Source organism: Solanum dulcamara, chromosome 4 (genome assembly GCF_947179165.1).
Source record: "Solanum dulcamara chromosome 4, daSolDulc1.2, whole genome shotgun sequence".
NCBI classification, from domain to species: Eukaryota; Viridiplantae; Streptophyta; class Magnoliopsida; order Solanales; family Solanaceae; genus Solanum; species Solanum dulcamara.
In genome coordinates, this window is record NC_077240.1 from 80,364,679 (window position 1) to 80,387,126 (window position 22,448).

Sequence of the window (22,448 nt, forward strand, 5' to 3'; positions counted from 1 at the left end):
AGGTCCCCTTGACCCGAAATCCAATTAGTCGCAGCTAGACTAACTTTAAGCCTAAAAATATCAAATCGAGCTCGGGACTTCTAAAAATTCCACCAAGACTACTCCTATGCCTAAAATAATCTCTCGAATCCAATGGAGTTTTCGTAATTCCATTCCGAGCATCGAAACTTCAAATGTTGACCAAAGTCAACTCTATGATAAAAAATTCAAGAATTTCCAACTTGGTACCTCAAATCAACGTTACCGCTCCAATTCTAGTTCCGTCAACTCTCCTAGAACAAATTCCACATTCCGGAGCTGATGGAATCGACGAAATTCCATTTCGAGACTCGTAGCTCCACTTGGTACCAAAAATCACTTTTGGAAAAGTAGTCAGACTACCTCAAAGATTAGAGGTCAAACTTATAAATTATCATGTGACCATGTGTTTCTTTATAGGAGCATTAACTACAAAAGAATCATTAAGTTCTGTAGAAGCAAAAGGCTATCCACATTGGCAAAAAAGCAATGTAAGAAGAGATTGACGCTTCAGACAAGAATGAAACTTGGGAATTGGTACCCAAACCAGAAAAGTGTGATCCAGTTACTTGCAAATAGGTATTCCAGTTGAAACAATCATATGGTACCATTGATAGGTTTAAAACTCGTCTAGTTGCTCGTGGGTTTTCTCAAAACTATGGATTGCACTACGAGAAAACTTTCAGTCCGGCAATGAAGATGGTGACAGTAAGATTACTTATTTCTCTTGCTGCGTTCAATGTCTAAAAAATGTGGCAGCTCGATGAAAAGAATGTATTTATTTATGAAGAGTTGGACCAAGAAGTACTTATGGAGGAACCTCATGGATTTGTTAAGCAATTTCCAAATCATGTCTGTCATTTGAAGAAAGCACTCTATGGCCTCAAGCAAGCACCAAGGCTAGATGATATAAACTTTGGACAGCAACAGAGTATTGGCTTGAGCAAATTGCAGCAACATTTCTGGAGGTTGTTAGGCTTGTCTGTGAATCAAATTTTAGAAATTGTTTCTTTTTGTTGGATTACATTGAGTATGACGTTGATGTTTCTTTTTGTTTTACTGTCAATCTATGTTGCTTGGACGCTTCAAAAATGTCATCGGGTGTGTGTCAGATCCTTCAAAAGAAGTGCATTTTTGAAGGATCCGACACGGTTGCGGCAACATTTTTGGAGAGTTCGAGCAACTTAGCTGTCAATCTTCGTGAGAAATCTGCCAGCTGAAAGTTCACTTATTTTTGTTTATTTATCTCAGGATATGTGCAAGTTTTAGAGGATAATGGTGCTAGAAGAGTAGAATCGTTTGCATAAGGACAAGTTAGTACATCTGAAGCTCACAGAACCCAAGAACCAAATTAACATTTTGACTATTTCAGCAAAGACATGACAGCCAAATGAAACCAAATTTGGCCTGCAAGTTTAGAGAAACCTCCAAAGATAGGCCACCTGTACCATCTTAGGAACAACAACTTATTGCTTCTACACTATTGTAAACCACAGAGAGGATTCATAAGAACCCCTTTGCCAAAGTGAAGTTTAATTAGTTTACAATTTGATGCAAAATTGCATACAAACTCAGAAAACTTAATATAATGCAGAAAACGATAACTGACAGTGGATCACATGAATGCCATCAACTTAGAGTACATTATATATCAACTTAGGCTTCATGCATTAAACATGTACAATCATATGCATAAATAATCTACTGAACAATCAATATGTAAATCATAAACAAATTACCATTAAAATACCCAAAATAGACAAAGTCCTAAATTTAAGTTCTGAACATCAAACTAAAGTATGATAAACACAAGCCTAGACAATCTAAAGTCCTAAATTTAAGTACTGAACATCAAACTAAAGTATGGTAAACACAAGCCTAGACAATCATTACAAATGCGAATTCATAAAAAGAAAAAGTAGCCCATAAAGAAAACATTAAGCATTTGATTGGTGATTTGTGTTGTTATCGACCAATGATCCCCTTATATCCACTGGTGAAACATGGTCATTCTCCGCATCAGCAGGCTGAAATAATAGAAGCACAATAATATGAAACTGATCAGAATTGATTGTAATAGAAGAACTACAAACTATATTAACTTCTTACCTGTGAATGAGGAGAAAACAAACTAGCAAACTCTTCAGGAACCCTACCATCCTTTGATATCATGTAATCCTTCAGCGCAGTCAAGGTTCCTTCTAATTGGGACTCCAAATGCGCGACCTTTTGATGTAAATAGGTAGAATTTGTGGATGATGCACCATAGCTAGATGAAGAAATGCTCAGCTCACTAAGTCGTTTGGTATTCAAGAATGTGTTTGAAGGAGCTGCTCCCATACCCATACATCTTACTCTCCCGGAGTGCTCTGTCCCTAACATCTTCCCAATAATATCATTTGGGGAAACTTCAGTCTCATTGGTGTCACCTTAAGTCATATTCAATTCAATTTGTTCCTACGAGCATATATATATCAATAGTAAGTACATAATAATAAGACTTGAGATGCAGAATATTAGACAGTAACAATGAACTAGTGAATTAAAAAATTTGCCAATGTTTTACGTACCCCTATAATTCGTGCCTCATCATTCACAAATGATCCATTCCTTCTCTTATGAGTTTCAATAAACATTTTTCCCCGACTATGAGTTTTTCCAGTTTTCAGAAACTAAGAAAGAAAAGTTATAAAAAAGTTATCCTAAAATAGTTTAATTACAGAAAAATGACAAAAATTAAGTTAACCAACTCATATCGTCTTCTCGAGTTAGCTTTTGAATCACCAGTGTGTGACATTTTTTGCATCCTCTGAATTTCCTTATTTCCTCTACAAAGCTCTTGTCAAGAAATAATTACAACTTAAAATTTTCATCTTTATTTAATTATGAAGAAACAAAACTTATTAACATAATCTGAATCTTACCATTGTTGATGGTGGCACATTACTTAGAATCTCATTTTTGCTTTTGGCTGGGTCAAAATATTCATTCCACAACCTCTGCCTATGTGTAGACCACTTCTTTGAAATACTAGCATTGCAATATCTGTATGCACTGGACTCACTTACCTCAAAAATAAATCGAGGCTTAAAAAATAGAAGTTAGTTTTCTCGCGTCTACTAAAATCTTGGTGGAATAAGTAAATATATATCTAAGAACTCTTGTACCTTCAATATTGTTTCAAAGCAGTCTTCCATGTACTTCTTAGGCATGCCTAATGGCCCTGACCACCTCTCAAAACTAATCGGGAACAAATTACAATCAACAGCCAATGATCCACAATATACAGCGAGCAATCCTTGTGCTTCACCTTATGCTGCGTTATAGTCATCAAAGTTCACAATAATGCGCTCTCCAACAGTTAGTTTATTAACCTTATTGACCTTGACATTAATCTGCTTGATAGCATTTGCTGAGTCTTTAACAAGAAAACAAGTTACTCAACCAAAAAGGAAAAAAATAAGATACCCATAAGTTGAAATAAAATTTACATAAGGCATACATCTTGCATCTACATTCCAATATTTTGAATATATACGTCGGCTCATAGATGTTACACTTGAATTAGAAGGCAGAATTGGAACTTGTGCTTGTTGCGGTGGAATTGGAGCTTGTTCTTCTTGTAGGAGAATTGGAGCTTGTTCTTGTTGTGGGACTTCGTGAGCTTGCAAGGGAATTGTTGAAGCATCTGGGAGTGCCGCTGAAGTAGTTGATGATGAAGCATGTCCATTAGCAAACTTCCGTGGATTCTTGAAACGTTTCACCTTTGGCATGGCTGTATATTCATAAGAGAAAAAAAAGGTAAATCAAATATGAAGGAATATGAGATGACACAGTAATAACCAAGCAGTTGGCAAAGCGTTGTTCTTTTTCCCTCCCTTGGGGGTTGGAGATATTGGGAAAAGAAGTGAAAAGTTGGCAAACCAAAATCATGATTTGGATAGTTGAAAGAAACAAGTCTGAGTTGCAAGTTGTAAAGAAGAAAAAGAAGACAATAATTAGAGAAGAAAAAGATTAGATGAATCACAATTTTCACAATAATTAGAGAAGAAAAAGATTAGATGAATCACAATTTTCACGGCCACAAGGAACAGGTGACATGTCAGAGATAGGATACAAGAAAATATACCCCTAAGTACAGCGCTAGGAGTATACTCTGTTGAGCAGCCACAGAGAGCTGTTTGTTTTCTTCTCATCATCATTTATTCGACCAACAATATACCATATTACTAGTAACATTATAACAACAACAACAATCAATTACTACACATGCTACAATTTACTCTTCTCATTGTTTGCTTTCATTTAATTCCTTGAAAGAAGAAAAACATTAATATCCTTTTCTGAGAATCAGACAAAAGCTTCCATAGTTAAAAGAAAAAAAAACTATTTTTTTCAATTTGAGAAAAAAATGAATGTTGCTGCTAGCCCAGGAATCTCATGATCCTTCTCTTCCTCTATTCCGATCCTCTGTCTCCGCTTACTTCTCCAACACTTTCTTTCACTGCTTGAATGAATAGTAATTTACTAACACAGCTCATGAATGATTCTCAATAGAATTTCTACATCATTTTCTAAAGTATTGTGTGAATTCAATGATATAATTATCACTTTTTGGTTATTTTCTATAAAAAGAAAGGTGATTCAAATATGAAAGAATACGAGATGTCACAATACGGAGTGAATAAAACAAAACACACATCTACATCCAAAATATAAAGTAGAAATGTTTGTCCAACAATCATATCGATAACAAAATAGAAACTTAGAAGAATTTGAGTACAAAAACAAAAACTGACCTAATGATGATAATCCAAATTCCATCTCTCCCAAAAGAACTGTCAGGGAATTTATAGCTCTGGAAAGGGAAGTTTATCACCAAGAAAAGGGGAGAATAGGGGGAAATGGAAACATGGAGGGGAAGGTGGGAAAATGGCGCTGAAGGTGGAAATATGGAGGGAATAACTCAACAGAGGAAATAGAAAAACAATACGAAAGTTTTCTTACTTTTTCCTCTCTTTAATTTTTACTATTACTATTATTTAAATAGAAAAACATTTAGAAAATATAAATAATTTATTTGGTAAGACATATTTAAAGCACAATTCATTTATCTAAGAAGTAATAAAGAGAGTAAGGACAAAACAAATCCAAAATAACGGCAATTTGAAATATTGAAAAGGTTATGAAACCGTTGTTATACCCAAAATAAATTGTCAAGATCGTTCCGTTCTTTTGTAGTACAATAACCTGCACAAAAAATTACCACAATAAGAATGACTTTGGAGAGGTTGAAACAAATGCCACAAATTAAATGTATAGTGGGGGTCTTTTACAACCTCTACAGTTAAACCTCCATAAAAAGAATTATTTAGCGTAGTGGGGGTTTCTTATGATCCCTATAAATAAACCGCCACAATTTAGCCCTTTTTTTGTAGTATAAAAATCAAGTTGAATACCTGGAGGTCATTACACACTATTTGGATTGGTACAAAACTACCCTCCGTCCACCTTTTGGCCCCAAAATACTCTTGACGTCAATTTTTTTGCTAAAAAATAACCTTATTTCTAATAGTCCATACTCATAAGTTGGATGGAGGGCAATATTGTACCAAATCATTTAGTTTAAGGGCATTTTATGTTCTTCTACATTAAAATATTTTGAAATTATTTAATATATGAGCTCATCATTTTTTGGGTTCCATAGTGAATTAAAAATATAAAAAAGGTTATCCTCTACTGTTTCATGTGGAAGCTATTAGATTTTACTGAACTCAAGCATAGTTCTATTTCATTTTTTGATCTTGATAAAGACGAGACAGAAGTTTCTCGTTGGTCGAGGGCAAGAACTAGAGCAGCCAAGGTAAATTTTGCATCATTTCGTAAATGTTGATGAAAGTTATTGCAAAGATTTTGAATTTACTCAGATTTTTGCTGATCTTTTTCTTTTTCATGCAGGTTGTCAAGGGATTATCTAAGAATAGCAAAGCCCAGAAACTAGCTCTACAGCACTGGCTTGAAGCTGTAAGTAGATCTTTTTAATGGTATACTGAATTTGTGTTTTATGCCAAAATTTCAATTTTGCTAATATGGAAAAGGCTTTTTTGTGTAACAGATAGACCCACGACATCGTTATGGACACAACTTGCATTTCTATTATGTTCAATGGTTGCATTCTCAAAGCAAAGAGCCCTTCTTCTACTGGTAATTGTCTAGATGATGAATGATGGAGTTTTAACGATAATATATCGTGAAAGTTTCTCGTTTGCTAACTGTGTTTCTCTGAATCAGGTTGGATATTGGAGAAGGAAAAGAAGTGAATATTGTTAATAAATGCCCTCGATGGAAACTTCAGCAGCAGTGCATTAAGTACCTTGGTCCGGTAAGTCTTTACTTCATTTATCAGTCCACTAGTATCTTTGCTAGCTGCACTTGTGGGAATTTGGAAAATTTACTTGTCAGTTTTTCTTTCTTTTTTTACTACAGATGGAAAGAAAGGCTTATGAAGTTGAGGTAGAAGATGGGAAGCTCTTCTACAAGGAAACCGGGAAGCTCCTTGACACAACTGATGAACCGAAAGGCACTAAGTGGATTTTCGTCCTCAGCACCTCGAAAACCTTATACGTTGGCAAGAAAACTAAAGGCACATTTCAGCACTCTAGTTTCTTGGCTGGAGGAGCTACATTAGCTGCTGGGAGAATAGTTGCAGAACAAGGAGTATTGAAGGTATGTTAATATATCTTCGAGTCATTTTCACACTTCTGATTCGATTCATATTGGCAGCTTATTTGTGATTTCGGTCTAACTCTTTTTGCATTTGTTACCTGAATTCTACAGGCTGTCTGGCCTCATAGTGGACATTACCGACCTACCCCAGAAAATTTCCAGGACTTCATTTCATTCATGACAGAGAACAATGTCGACCTGAATGATGTTAAGCTTGACTCTGATGAAGACGAGGAAGAATCGATTGGCAAGAAGAGTGGCGTTTTCCTCAGAGGTGACTCTTCTGAGGATGACTTACAAAAAGATGTGTTGGAGACAGAAGAGAATGATCTGGAAGAGTCAACTTCAGAGAAAAGAGACTTAAAAGTGCAAGAGCAGGCTGCTGATATACAACTTTCCGATTCAAAACCATCTCATAACTTCAGTATCAAATTGCCTAATCTTCAAATTCCCCGGAATGATGATTTCTTAGAGAAATTAAAGAATGAAAGTGAAGCTGCTAAATCTATTTCCAACTTAGAATCACCAATAGACGGGTATGAAACAGCAAGAGAATTGTTTGCTCCCGAACAAGATCAAATGGATTTAAAACACAGCTCTTCTGTTGATGAACTTGATGAAAGTAAAGAAGAGATAATTCCAGACGAATCTATCATCCACAGGATAAATTCACACAAGGATCTTAAATCGTATCAGTTGGGAAAGCAACTGTCTTGCAGATGGAGCACAGGAGCTGGACCTCGAATCGGATGCTTGAGGGATTACCCCTCACAGCTGCAATCCCATGCTTTAGAACAAGTGAGCTTGTCCCCGAGAAGTGCTTGCCGTCTCAAGATGAGCTTCCCTTCAAGGGCATCAACGCCAACGAGCTTGAGCCGGGTAATGCAGCTTTCCTGTTCCCTTTCTCCTATGGGGAACAAAACTTTATCTTGTCTCAGTAGCAAATATTCCTCTCCACCACATAAAGGACCCTAACTTCAATTATTCATTTGAACTAGGATTAGTTTTTTTTTTCTTTCTTTCATTAGTCTGTTCTTTCACTGTGAATAGACAAAATGACATAGAGATTCTTTCCTTTATTCTTTTCATAAGAATTCTTCCATAGTTTTTTTTTCCTATTCAACTGTACACATGTTTTGTTCGTCCTAGTGGTAGATTGCAATATGCAAGTTGTAAAAATTTTGAGTTCCAATACTTATTTGTAACTGGAAAAGAAAGAAACGAGAAACAGAAAAAAGAAAAGAAATCATTCATTCTTTATCTATGATATTCTTAGCTCAATTTTTTTTCTTGAGAAGTTGATTTATTGTTGTACTCTGACAGTCAAGATAAAAGAAAAGAAACTAAGGGCTGAGCTCCCACATATGTCGGATCCTTCAAAAATGCACTACTTTTGAAGGATGTGACACAAACTCCGTTTCACTTTTGAAGAGTCCGAGCAAGTCCTTAAAACACATGGCAAATATTTAGCCATTAGTAAATTGAAACAAGTTAAAATCTGAGTTCAGCAGTTTAGGTGTGTTATCTCACTTGTGGATTGAAGTCCCATGAGGCCATGTTGGATACTAGATATTCTGAGTTGTGGATCGGAAGATTCCTATTTATGAGATCATAGTCCCTTTCTCGTGATGGTTTGGTTGGGCATTTTGCTGCTGCTTCAATGAAAAAAGACTGCAACTTTTGTCCATGGTGTCCTGAACTTTATGTTCTATGTTTGTGTTAATGTGAAACAGTTAAGTGCAAATGTTTTTAGTGAGGCACATATCGTCTGATTGAATGATCTAAAGATTCAAGTTTGTGTCCAACTTCTGTTTATCAGTCGAATTTGTTTTTACATGCCATAGACAAATGAAAACAAAATCTGGTTGAGTCTCAATGGATGAAAAGTCATGTCTTTATTCATAGGATAACAAACACTTTAAGCAAATTCCACAAAGTATGAAAGATCAAGGCTTTTAAAGCATTCCAAAAACTCAGTAGATTTGAATCCTGCAATTTCCAAAAAAGAAAAAATTAAAATTAAGAGCTTTAAGGATGAAGAAGGTAGAAAATACATGGACGTATAAAAAGTAATCTTCTGAAGGATAAAGATCAAGTTGAATACCTAATATCTTTTCTTGTGCTTTTTCATTCTCGTAGTAATTCTGTGCTCCAATTGTACAACCATCCTCGAAAACCATGCTGGATATTGAGTTGACAACGTTATGTATATTACGGACAATCCAATAACAAGTCCACAACCATAACCCATGAGAACCGCCTGCCAACTGATCACCGGTGAATCTTCTTCTTCTTCTTGATCTAGCTCAGCTGGAGTTGTCGCTTGAGCTACCCTATCATCACTGCCACAATGTTTTGAGAGTGGCAATCCACGTAACTCATCATTTCCTTGGTATGAACTATTCTCAAACGTATCAAATTGTTTTCCTTTGGGGATGCATCCAACAAGATGATTGTGAGAGAGATTAAAGACTTCAATAAATGTGAGAGATGCAAGTTGTGGTGGAATTTCACCGCCTATTTTGTTGGAAGAGAGATCCAATGATTCAAGTACAGATAAATGCTGCAGTGATGCTGGTATTCGACCTTCCAAGACATTATGAGATAAGTTCAACGTACGAAGTCCAACAAGATCTCCAATAATGTTTGGAATATGACCTTCAAATCTGTTCCTTGAGAAATCGATAATCATGTTAGAAGCCAAAATTCGAACAGAATCATAATCATGCCCCTTTGTTGTAGTTGTCATCACATATTGATAATAAGTATCAGGAAAAACATACTGTGGGGCTCTTGTTTTCTTATCAATTATCTTCATGGCATGCAAATTCCCAAAGAAACTTTCTGGTAAATTCCCACTAAATCCATTGGATGATAGATCTATAATTTGAAGCTGTGCAAAGAAGTTTCTATTCCCTAAAGATTTTATGGGACCATACAACTTATTTGATCTCAAGCTTAAAATTTGCAAAAAAGGTAGGTCTCCCAACCAGTTTTGAAATGTGTCATTCAACTGATTGTTACCTAGATCAAGAAGTGTCAAGTACTTGCAATTGATCAGCGATCGTGGGACTTTCCCCATTAGCTTATTCCCATGCAAGCTAATGACCTGGAGATTGTTTCCAATCCTAAAATTTGTATTAATTGTCCCACTAAGGCTGTTGTTGCTCAAATCCAAAATCCAAAGGTTTTCACTCATCTCACCCAAACATTGTGGGATTGTTCCCTCCAAATTATTGGTTCTTAAATCTAGTACTTGCAGTGTTTTCAGATTGCAGATAGCTGAAGCAATCTGTCCACTGAAATTGTTTTGCGAAAGGAGAAGCCATTGTAAGCTTGGCTGGTTTAGGAGTGAATTGGTATAGGACCTTGCAGCTGATTTTGGTTTAGAAAAACCTCAAACAAAATTTTGGACTTGAACTCCTGAATTTTTCCACTGAAAGTGTTATTTCTCAAGTCTAACTCACTCAGTGAAGAAAGGGAGAATATCCAGGAAGGTATAGTCCCATTCAAGCAGTTTGATGACAAGTAGAGTGTTTGTAGGTTTTGCAGTCCACTTACGTTGGATGGAATTGCACCAGTTAGGTAATTGGACGAAATTTCTAGGGCTTCAAGTTGTGTCCAGCTTCTGTTGAAGGATAAGAACTCAAGTTGGCCATCGAAGCTGTTATTTCTAAGTATTAACTTCCTGAGCTTTCCAGATCTCGAGAAATGGGAAATTGGTCCTTCAAGATGGTTATCTTCAAGGTACAAAAACTCTATGTTGGTGAGATTCCATAGAGGTTTAAGAATGGGCCCTGAGAGATTAGAATAACTCATGTCCAACTCATGAAGTGAAGTTAGATGGCTGAATGATTCAGGTATCCTACCAGTAAAATTCACATCACGGAGTTGTAAGTTCATGAGTGATGCACTGCTATTCCATTTGGTTGTAGGAAACCCAACAGTGAGCTGGGGATTGTATGATAATTCAAGGGATTCTAAGTCGGAGAGGTGGAAAACTCTTTCGGGCAATACCCCACGTAACTGTGTGAATGAAAGTTTTAGAGATGTTAAATGAGAAGAGAAATTTGAAAGAATGGTGGAAGAGACGTTCACACTGGAAAGGTCAAGATCTCTTAATTGGGTCAAGTTCTTAAGGAGCAGTCCAAAATTGTGAGGCCCAAAACTAAGCTCATATGGGTATTCAGTCCCGATATGAAGAACGTGTAATTTAGAAAGATGAGAGATTTCTACTGGGATTACACCCGTAAAACTTGAACTTGACAAATCAAGATGCGTCAAGCTAGAGAACTCACCAAATTTAGGTGAAATGAGTGATCTAGAGAAATCATTATGCGACAAATTAAGCCTCTTGAGATTTGAGAGTTGAAAGAGGCTACTATTGGAATGAAACTTGCCTTGAAGTTGGCTGCAATGGAGATCAAGCTCAATCACTTGTCCCGTAGTCTCATCACAATGAACTCCATCCCATGAACAACAATCTGTGCTCTTGTTCCATGAAAGAGTTCTTGGATATGATGACTGAATCGTTTGGCCTGTTATGTCCAAACAATAATGAGAAATATTAGGATTAATGGTAAACATGTGTTAGAATTGTAGAAGGGCAAGAGCTTGATCTTTGGGGAACAAATGAGGTAAGGATGAGGAGAAAACAAGTTGACAGAGTAAGGGATATAGCATAAAAAATACAAGTTTTACACAACCCATTTCTTCACTAAATTAAGGATCAAAACTAATGAAGTTGGTATAGAAGAAATCAAGAAATGTTTGCTTTGTGTGTCTATTCAATAACATTGATGAGGTATATATAGCACAAATTAATCAAAGAAAAATTTACTACTGGTTCCCCCCTAGTCCAAAATCAGGACACACCAGACTACTTAATTGGTTAGGATAAGAGTATTACTTGGTGCATAGACCTTGATAGAGACATTACATATTCAACGGAAAAGGATCAAAAATGTTTCTAGTTAATAGTTTGGTCTAAAAATGCACATATTGTTACTTAATAGGTCTAAAAATGCACATATTGTTACTTAATAGACCTTGATAGAGACATTACATATTTTTTTATTCAATGTACAACACTTGCATTTTACTTAGGATTTGTTTGATTTCTTAGGATATGTTTGAATTTTTAGAGTGTGTTGTAGTGATAAAGTGTGAGTTTAGCATAAGTGACAACATTAGTTGATCCTATTGATGACAAAATTTATTTTCTTGCAAGAACAATTTGTGTCCATCCAGTGTTGTCACTTAGGTATGATTTGATTTACTTGTTGGAATTAGTTTGTACTTTAATTGTCCAAAAAAATCCAACTTGCACTTTAAAAATGTTGAGTTATTAAAGGATAATATATGAACTTTAAGTTGTTAAATTTGAAAGACTTTAAAATATTATGACTTCATTTGTTTTAAGTGTTTAATTATGTTCGTTATGATGTATATTGTGTGTTTTGTTGGTTTGTTAGTTGTGTTGGATTTGATTGATTATTATTACATTGCATTTTAATTGCAGGTGGGCAGCAGAAACGGTAGGTTTTTGCTGTCAAAAATGTTACAAAAAAAGCAACGGGCAAGGTTCGTCGCTTTTCTGAATTTTTTTAAAAATTTTGTTTTAGAAAAGCGACGGACAGGGACCCTATGTCCGTTGTTTTTTTTGAAAATTTTCAAGAACACCAAGAAAAAAAGCGACGGACAGAGATCCTACGTCACTTTTGTTCTTGGTTTTCTTAAAAATTTTCAGAAAAGCGACGGACCGAGATCCTATGTCCGTCGCTTTTCTGAAAATTTTTAAGAAAACCAAGAACAAAAGCGACGTACAGGGACCCTTTGTCCGTCGTTTTTCTGGAAAAGAAATTTAAAAATTTAAAAATAAAACGACGCAGTCCGTCATTTTTATTTATATTTTTTTTTAAAAAAATAAATTTAAGAGTGACGCAGTCCGTCGCTTTTTGCGATGCAGTCCGTCGCTTTATTAAAAGCATCGAGCAAAAAAGCGACGGAAGTGAGTGCGCCACTTTTTCATCGAGTTTGACCAAAAAACATGTCGATAATATCAAAAGAAAAGTATACTTAGGAAGACATTCTGCTATCCAAGATCGTTAAATAAGATTCAACAGATTCAACTAAAGAAAAGAAGTTAGAAAGGATGCGTCGAGCAAAAAAGCGACGGAAGTGAGTGCATCGCTTTTTCGTTGATTTTGACCAAAAAACATGTAGATAATATCAAAAGAAAAGTATACTTAGGAAGACATTCTGCTAGGCCAAGATCGTTAAATAAGATTCAAAAGATTCAACTAAAGAAAAGAAGTTAGAAAGGATGCGTCGAGCAAAAAAGCGACGGAAGTGAGTACGTCGCTTTTTCGTCGTGTTTGACCAAAAAACATGTAGATAATATCAAAAGAAAAGTATACTTAGGAAGACATTCTGCTAGGCCAAGATCGTTAAATAAGATTCAAAAGATTCAACTAAAGAAAAGAAGTTAGAAAGGATGACTTGGTTAATTGAAGAAGACTCTCTAGAATTGACTTGGTTATCTATTGATGGTTTTAGATACTAGAAGATCTAGACTATTCTATGATTTTCTACAAATATCATCTCTAGAATATTTACAAGAAAATTTTTAATAACTTTATCTTCTACTCTAGAATATCTAGATATTTCTATAAGATTCTTATCCCAAATACTATACTAGACTACTCTATAAACTATTCTATGGAAGGTGGTTAGAGAAGTCAATGTAAATAAGGGTAGTCCGGTGCACTAAAGCTCTCACTATTCGCAGGATCCAGTGCACTAAAGATTCAACAGTGCTTTTTGCAATATGAGGGTAAGTGCTCTTTAGGTGTATTGTTTTTGTACTTGTTAATGATAATATTTACATTTGTAATGTAAAGATAGGGTGATTTGCATAGGAAAATCTCATATTGGGGATTAAACACTTCCTAACAAACGCGATTTTATATTTAATGCTCTAAGCCGATAAATCTGATTAAGGATGAAGGAGAGATTACTTATTGGTCCAACACGTTAGTGGCTTAAAATAATTGTTGTACCATTTGTAAAAGCATCATGTTCTTTTTCTTTTTTTAACTTTACCTTTAATATTTTTTTTTTGTTTTATTTGAGATAGAGAACATTAAGATTACAAAGTCTAAGTTTTGCTATCTACTTCCAGCTCATTAGAATACTTGGAGTCCAATAATTGGTTTGAGTGTTAAATTGAAAGATTTATGATCTTAAATGTGAAGATTTTTGATACAATTTTCGATTCATGGTCATGAAAATTATTTTTTTTCCCCGTCTCAAATTACTTGTCATGTTTCTTTTTTTCGAGAGTCAAACTATATAAATTTGACTAATGTTTTAAAATATATAGTTTTTATCCTATTGCTATGACAAAAACTGCTTCTTTTAACACTTTTCTTGTAGTTTGCGGATACTTAAGTTTAATTTTAATATATTAAACTAATTTAATCCAATTTAGCTTGGAATATCAGTTAAATTAACTTTAAAAAAATAAAATATGACAAATATTTTGGGACAAAGGGACTATATAATTAAATATTACCCTTTTAAAATAGCTTCCCTTCAATTAAAAGTTGTACTTCTAGCAAATATTTTGGGACAAAGGGACTATAATATCTTTTTTAATTTTTGGAGCCCTAATTCATCCGTGATCAGCGGAGCAAAAAGGAGATTTTTTTTAAAATAATTTTTAAATTTTTTTAAAAAAAAATAATTTCAAAAGCATAATAGAGAAATCCCATTTGGCTAAAATTCAAGGATTTGCAGCTTAAAGGTAATTTTTTGTACTCAAAACTAGCTCTTTTTTGATTCATTTGCTAAGTTTTGTGGGAAAAAGTTTGCTTTGCTTTGGTGGGGTTTCTGGTTTGTCCCTTGTAACAACAAGAACAACAACTAATATGTACTCACTGCAGTTTCACAAGTGGGAGTGTAGGATGTAAGCAAAACTTGCCTCTATCTTTGATGAGGTAGAGACTATTTTTGATAGATGCTCGGCTCAAAAGATGTTTTGACCCTTATTGCATTTGATGAAATTCCTAGGAACTAATAATGATGATGCTGAATTTAGTTCCACATACTATTGACATATGAAAACAAATCTGGTTAAGTTGCAAAGGAAGAAAACTCATGTCTTTATTCATAGGGTAATAAACACTTCATGAAACATCAAAAACTCTGAAAGTATAAGCTTGTATTTGCATTCCACCAACAAATTAGACTCGAAACTAGCAATTTTCAAAAATCAAGAATTAAAATTAAGAGCTTCAAGGATAAAAGAGGTTGAATAGAAATTGATGTATAACAAATAATCTACAACCCCTTTCTTACAAAGTTAGCTCAATGGTAAAGGTTTCAATAAGTCAACAAAAAGATTTTAGTAAATGCCTTCTTAGAGACTAGAGTATATGTTAACTGATAGTGTAACAAGTGATGATCAAATGAAAATTCTAATAGCTAAGTCAAAGGGAAAGAATCTGCATAAAATTACTTTTTTTTAATGTCCTCAACTCCAGCTTACCGAAAACATAACCTTAGGTAGGAGGATGTAGAGATTACGGATTAGGGTAGAAGGTGAATAGGTAATGTTCGCTTGCTTCTTGAAGGGTTTAGGGTTAGTGGTGTCGGTTGTAGTAATAGCGTTATTCTTGTAGTGACTTGCTTTTGCTTTCTACCACCACCTATTTTTATGATGTTTCGATTAGTGCATTATTTTGTTGTTGTTATTGTTTCCGTAGTAGTTGCTATATTTTCTTCTTTGTCATTTTTCCTTTTCATACATACTCTGATTGTTGTACTCGAGTCAAGAGTCTTCCGGAAACAATCTCTCTACCTTCACGAAGTAGTGATAAGGTCTCCATACACTCTATCCTCCCTAGACTTCACTTGTGGGATTTCACTGGGTATGTTGTTGTTGTTGTATATGTAATAGATATTGAATCCCCTTGCTTTCTTTGTGTGTTTATTTTCTTATATTTTATATTTCCTGACTCCATCACTGCGCGGGATAGTGAAAAATGTCTCTGACTGCTTATAAATTATTTCCCCATGATCTCAGGTGCTGACAATGTTGAGGCTACGTTTGTTAGTGTTCTTTCTTCTTGCACGTTTTTGGATGTTGGTGTGGCGTTATATCTAGGGAGGCAAGTACATGCTTATATGGTAAAGAATGGGGATTGATCGCGTTTTATGGGAAGATGGGTTGTTTGGTTTATGCTTCAAAGATATTTGACGCAATGGTTAGCAAGCAGGTTTGCTCTTGGAATGCTATGATTTCTTCCCTAGCTTTGAATGGAAGAGAAAAGCAGGCATTAACGATGTATGAGAAGATGAGGGCAAAGGGGCTGCAACCAAATGAGATTACCTTTGTGGCTGTTCTATCAGCTTGTGCGCGTGCCAAGCTTGTCGATTTTGGTTTTAAATTGTTTGAAGCAATGTCACATGAATTTGGACTTGTAGCTAAGATGGAACATTATGGTTGTGTGGTTGATCTCTTAGGGAGAGCTGGGCTACTACAGGAAGAGTACGACTTCGTAAAGAAGATGCCTTTTGAAGCTGATGCCACTGTCTTGGGGGCTCTGATGGGTGCTTGTAGACTTCATGGAGCTATTGAATTGGGAAAAGAAGTAGCACAACTACTGCTTGAGTCACAACCAAATCATTCAGGGCGTTATGTGCAATTCTCAAGCATTTATGCTGGCGCAGAGAGGTGGGATCATGCTGCTGCATTGAGGAAAGCAATGTTTGAGACTGGAATACACAAGGTTCCAGCCCACAGTTTTTTTTAGTGGAGCTTATAACTGCCACAGCTTGGTGATGGAATCTCGACTCATCCAAATCAGTTAAGTCTTAGCTTGACAGATCAAGGAGGATGCATTTTTGTGAAAATGCACGGCCAACCTGGTTCCAAAGTCGGTTTGGCAAGGTATTTCTTTTTGTTTTCCACTTTTCTTTTTCTGAATCTTTTTCTCTTGCCCCGAAACTTTGAAATTATGGGGCGGCTTTGCTAATTAATTAATCTGAACAATAGTTGATCACGATAAGCATCACCTATAGGCAAGCGGTTCTGCTTGATTTCTTCCTAAATAAAGTGTCAAATCCATATGGATTTCGATCACTAGAAATTTTATCACTCAATTGTGTGTTCATATCTAATCTTACTTGAGGCTTTAAACATTGTTGCAGGTCTCTATGAAAGTTGTTGTTTGGGACTGATGCGTAGTTGTTGTTGTATAGCAGTGATATCCAGGTAAGCTTGTGTTCTGCTCGATTAATTCAATTGGTTTTCAAGGTTGTTTCTCCTACTTTTCAACTGCTAGACCAACCCCATTGCCGCTATTCAAATTATTATATGTTGGACAATATCATGATAGATTGTCACATGTTTTACTATGATCTAGTCCTTGGGCATTGTACGTGATCCCTAAACATTATATTATCAACCAGTAGAACTTTACCAATTCATCTTATTTTCTCTCAAATTCATCTGTAGGTACTTAAATGATACAACGCTATGAGCGTGTAATGCTGAATTCATTGATGATAATAACAGAAGATTCTCCTTTTGAGAGAGGCCGTGTTGGAATTTGTTTTTACATGCCATAGACAAAAAAGGGCAGCCCGGTGCACTAAAGCTCCCGCTATGCGCGGGATCCGGGGAAGGGCCTGACCACAAGGGTCTATTGTACGCAACCTTACCTTGCCATAGACAAATGAAAATAAAATCTGGTTGAGTCTCAATGGAAGAAAAGTTACGTCTTTATTCATAGGATGACAAACACTTTATGTAAACATCACAAACTATGAAAGATAAAGGCTTTTAAAGCATCCCAGCAACTCAGTAGATTTGAATCCTGCAATTTTCAAAAATGAAAGAATTAAAGTTAAGAGCTTTAAGGATGAAGGAGGTAGAAAATACATCGATATCCACACCGTAAAGGTTGAGCTCTCTTAATTGGGTCAAGTTCTAAGGAGCAGTTCAAAATTGTGAGGCTCAAGACTAAGCTCATATGGATAAATAGTCGAGATACCAAGAACATATAATTTAGAAAGATGAGAGATTTCTGCTGGGATTAGATCTGTAAAACTTGAATGCTTCAAATCAAGATGCGACAAGCTAGAGAACTTACCAAATTTTCCCTGCTTGTATGTTGACAGCGAATTATACAAACGGATTTGTATATTGACAGTGAATTATACAAACAGCTGATATAGCTATAGTTACGGAATGTAATTACCTAAACGGTAGCTATTTCGGCCTATTAAGTTTTAGGACTAAGTTATTTATGAAAATTCCACTTATTCTAATAAGCAGCAATATTAGGCCCTGTTCGTCCATTCAGTTCGTTACAAAGAAAAATAAAAGTTCCAAGTAAGTATGAAGGCCATTTTTAAATTTTCAAAGTAAATTCCGATAACAACTTGTTTTACTCTTCTTGAAATATTGTAGACAAGAAGTTGAAGTTGGGTCCAAATCTCCTGAGTTTAAAATATGTCAATCTATATGGAATGAATAAGATTCCTCCTTGCCAATTAAAAATGGCCATTAGTTTCCAAAGCATAGTAGAGAAACCCCATTTGGTTAAAATTCAACAATCTGCAGCTAAAAGGTGATTTGTTTTTTCCCATGATAACTGGTCAATACGTTTTTAGTTTGTGGTGGCCTCAAATGTTAGTTTGGAAAGTTACTCATAGAAAATTGTGATTTTTTGATCTTTAGAGTATCACGAGTGGCTGCCCCTATAGCGTGTAATGCTGAATTCATTGATGATAGTGATAGTGTTAAGCTATATCTTATAGCATGCACAAGATTTCAAGGAACACAAATGAGGTGGCAGAACATGAGAATAACCTGCCTTCAGAATTATGAAAGCCTTGATTCTGATAGTACTTTTCTTTTTTAAAAAAACCGAGAAATTTCCAAGAGCCAGCTGACGCAAGTTTCAAACTCGGTAGATGACTGACCTATCTGTCTACCCTTCTCCACTTAAATACCAGGTGCTCTTACCAGTGAACCAAAACCCTTGGGACTTGATAGAGATGGTACTTTGTTAGTTTGTGGTAGCCAGTGGCTTCAAATGTTATTAGTGTGACTTCCTTTCTAATCTGGACAGTTATTGATGGAAAATTGTGATACTTTTATCTTTATAGTTACAAGCTATAGGGACAACCTTATGACATGATTTATTTCCTTTAATTTTTGTGACACCGTTTGCTCCATGTTGTAGTAGTATCACGAGAGGTTGTCCCTATAGCGTGTAATTCTGAATTCATTGATTATAGTAACAAACGATTCTTCTTCTGAGACCCTGAGGCCATATTGGATAATAGATTTTCTGAGTTATGGATCGGAAGATTCCCATTTCTGAGATCATAGTCTCTTTAACTTCAATGAAAAAAAAGTTAAAATTGCAGACTGCAACTTTGGTACATGGTTTCCCTCAACTAACTTGACTGAAAATGCCTTATGGAGACTAGATTGGTGTGGTGTTATATCTAGGGAGGAAAGTACATGCTTACATGGTAAATAATGAGGAGTTGAGTGTCTTCTTGACGAGTGAATTGATCACATTTTATGGGAAGATGGGTTGTTTGGTATATGCTTCAAAGGAATTCGATGCGATGGTTAGCAAACAGGTTTGCGCTTGGAATGCTGTGATTTCTTCCCTACCTTTGAATGGTAGGGAGAAGCATGCATTAACGATGTATGAGAGCAAAGGGGCTGCAACCAAATGAGATTACCTTCGTGGCAGTTCTATTAGCTTGCGCACATGCAAGCTTATCGATTTCGATTTAAAATTGTTTGAAGCAATGTCACATGAATTTGGACTTGTAGCTAAGATGGAACTTTGTGATTGTGTGGTTGATCTGTTAGGGGTCGTTAGTAGGGTGTATAAGAATAATGCTGGATAGAGTGTATTAGTAATACTTGCATTAGTTATTCTATGAAAAAATGTTTGTTTACAAAAATACCCTCCACACTTTTTAGCCTTGGGAAATGGGAAATGTCTTGAGAGGGATTTGAAGGATAGTTATGTTACTAATCAATCTAATGCATGTGTTGAAACCCTTTGTATTACTACAACAACAACAACAACAACAACCCAGTGAAATCCCACAACGTGGGGTCCGGGAAAGGTAGAGTATACGCAGACCTTACTCTTACCAAGGTAGGGCTGTTTCCTGGAGACCCTCGGCTCAATAAAAGCATAAAAACATAAAAAGATATCAGATAAGGCTAAGAAATTAAAAGCGATATGGAAAAAATAAAAAACAAATAACGAAAGCATCACAGATAAAATAGAGTAATCAAAGTATAAAAAGGAATAAATAATAATAGAAATTAGAGCACACGAAGTTGTAATAAGCTAATGTGCCTACGAATAGGAAAGAAAAACGAGACTAAGTACTAGCCTTCTACCCTAATGTGGGTCCTCCACACCCTCCTATCTAAGGTCATGTTCTCGGTAAGCTCTATCTGTGCCATATCCTGTCTAATCACCTCTCCCCAATACTTCTTCGGCCTACCCCTACCTCTTCTGTAACCATCCATGGCCAGCCTCTCACACCTCCGCACTGGGGCATCTGTGTCTCTCCTCTTCACATGCCCGAACCATCTCAGTCACATTTCCTGCATCTTGTCTTCCACCGAGGCCACTCCCACCTTGTCCGAATAGCCTTATTTCTAATCCTGTCTCTCCTAGTGTGCCCACACATCTATCTCAACATTCTCATCTCGACAACTTTCATCTTTTGAACGTAAGAAGTCTTAACTGCCCAACACTCCGCCCCATACAACATAGCCGGTCTAACCACCACTTTGTAGAACATGCCCTTAAGTTTTGGTGGCACCTTGTTGTCACATAGCACTCTGGAAGCGAGCCACCATTTCATCCACCCTACCCCAATATGATGTGTGACATCATCATCAATCTCCCCGCTGCCTTGCATGATAGACCCAAGATACTTGCAACTACTTCTATTTTGGATGGCCTGGGCACCAAGCCTAACTTTCACGCCAACCTCCTGAGGTATCTCACTGAACTTGCACTCTAGGTACTCTGTCTTGGTCCTACTCAGCTTAAACCCTTTAGACTCCAAGGTATGTCTCCAATCCTCCAGCTTAGCGTTAACTCCACTACGAGTTTCATCAATCAGGACTATATCATCCGCGAAAAGCATACACCATGGCACCTCACCTTGAATTTGTCGCGTCAATCCGTCCATCACCAAGGCAAATAAAAATGGACTAAGAGCTGATCCTTGATGCAACCCCATCACCATTGGAAAGTGCTTTGAGTCCCCTCCTACTATCCTTACCCTGGTTTTGGATCCCTCATACATTTCCTTGATCAACCTAATGTATGCCACAAGTACACTTTTAGCCTCCAAACATGTCCATAGTATTTTTGTAACACCCCTCAAAATTTTTCCAAAGATTCGGACCCTTCTTGTGTTCGGGAGGGGTTGAACCCGAGTATCTTGAAGTATATTCGTGAGTTAAGATGAGTCTCTGAGGGACTGAGCAGTGTTAGGGGTGATGTGGGGTCACCAAGGACCCCTAGGACCGAGCTAAGTCCAAAAGATCCGTCGTGGCTAAGTTTAGGATGAGTTCATATAAGGGTCGAATTTTAACGACCCTATCTTTTGAAGGACGTCAATCTGGGTGGCCCACGACTTATCAAATTAAAGATCATCGAGTCTTCTTTCCAACGCCACTAAGAACGTAAATTTTGGAGTTCGGAGTCAAAAGATATGACGATCCTAAGATGAACTAGCACGGCAGGAATTTCATTTTTGGCCTGGGTTGCAACTGCTGGGGAAATGGCCTTGGCGCTGTAAGGGCGCGACGCGCCACTATCGCGCCAGAAACATGCCTCAGTAGTTTGGTCCTTGGCGAGACGCACCACTAAAAGTTGTGCAGGGTTTTTCAGGCCAAATTTCCAGGACCTAGAAAATTTGGCCTTGGCGCTGTAAGGGCGCGACGCGCCACTATCGCGCCAGAAACATGCCTCAGTAGTTTGGTCTCTGGTGCGGCACGCCACTACGAGGTGTGCAGGTTTTAGGCGTATTTAGCCTGGCACTACAATAGCGTGACGCGCCACTATCGCGCCAGGTGCATTTTTAGCCTATGTTCAGAACTTTTGAGAAGGGGCAATTTGGGAATTGCCCCAAATTATATATGTATCACCCTAGACTATTTTGGGATCATTTCCTCAGCCCCCACTCTCTCTCTAATATCCCTAGAAACCTCTTCTCTCTCCCTCTCTTCTTCTTCCTCTCCAAATCCTTCTCCAACAAGAAGAGTTCCAAGAGCTTCAAGGTTTGAGTTTTCCATTGAAGACCCAACCACAAGGTTTTCTTCAAGTCTTCACTAAGGTATGTAAGGCTATCCAAAAACATGGGTTGAGTCCACCTATGTGCCCTATTCTTGCTTGAGGTTAAATGTTCAAAAAAAATGGAGTTCCTTGGTATGGGTTATGGTTGAATGAGTTTTGTTTCCTATTTATTTGATTTTATATGTGTCAATGTTGTTGAGATAAGAGGTTCCAAAAATGAGCCCTTATGTGAGTATGAGTTGATGAAGAAATGAGTTGTGAAATATGTTTTATTTATCTTCTTAACTATGTAGATTATGATAAAGGATGTTACTTTCTTGAAAATGTTGCTCAATA

At 36.5% G+C, this 22,448-nt stretch overlaps 1 protein-coding gene and 3 pseudogenes across 1 annotated transcript; 2 read left to right on the plus strand and 2 right to left on the minus strand.

Moving 5' to 3' along the window:
* Positions 1-1,955: 1,955 nt before the first annotated feature.
* Positions 1,956-3,791, minus strand: LOC129884409 (uncharacterized). Its single transcript, XM_055958711.1, has 7 exons — positions 3,521-3,791; positions 3,186-3,328; positions 2,943-3,086; positions 2,765-2,854; positions 2,589-2,690; positions 2,128-2,400; positions 1,956-2,045 (listed from the first exon to the last, which is right to left on the minus strand). Exons 1-7 carry the CDS (start codon positions 3,789-3,791, stop codon positions 1,956-1,958), a joined length of 1,113 nt encoding a protein of 370 aa, XP_055814686.1.
* A 1,973-nt stretch (positions 3,792-5,764) lies between these two features.
* Positions 5,765-7,931, plus strand: LOC129884410 (IQ domain-containing protein IQM2-like; annotated as a pseudogene).
* Positions 7,932-8,307: 376 nt separating this feature from the next.
* LOC129887842 (receptor-like protein Cf-9 homolog) lies at positions 8,308-11,446 on the minus strand (annotated as a pseudogene).
* A 4,376-nt stretch (positions 11,447-15,822) lies between these two features.
* On the plus strand, positions 15,823-16,562 carry LOC129884412 (putative pentatricopeptide repeat-containing protein At1g10330; annotated as a pseudogene).
* The last annotated feature ends 5,886 nt before the right edge of the window (positions 16,563-22,448 follow it).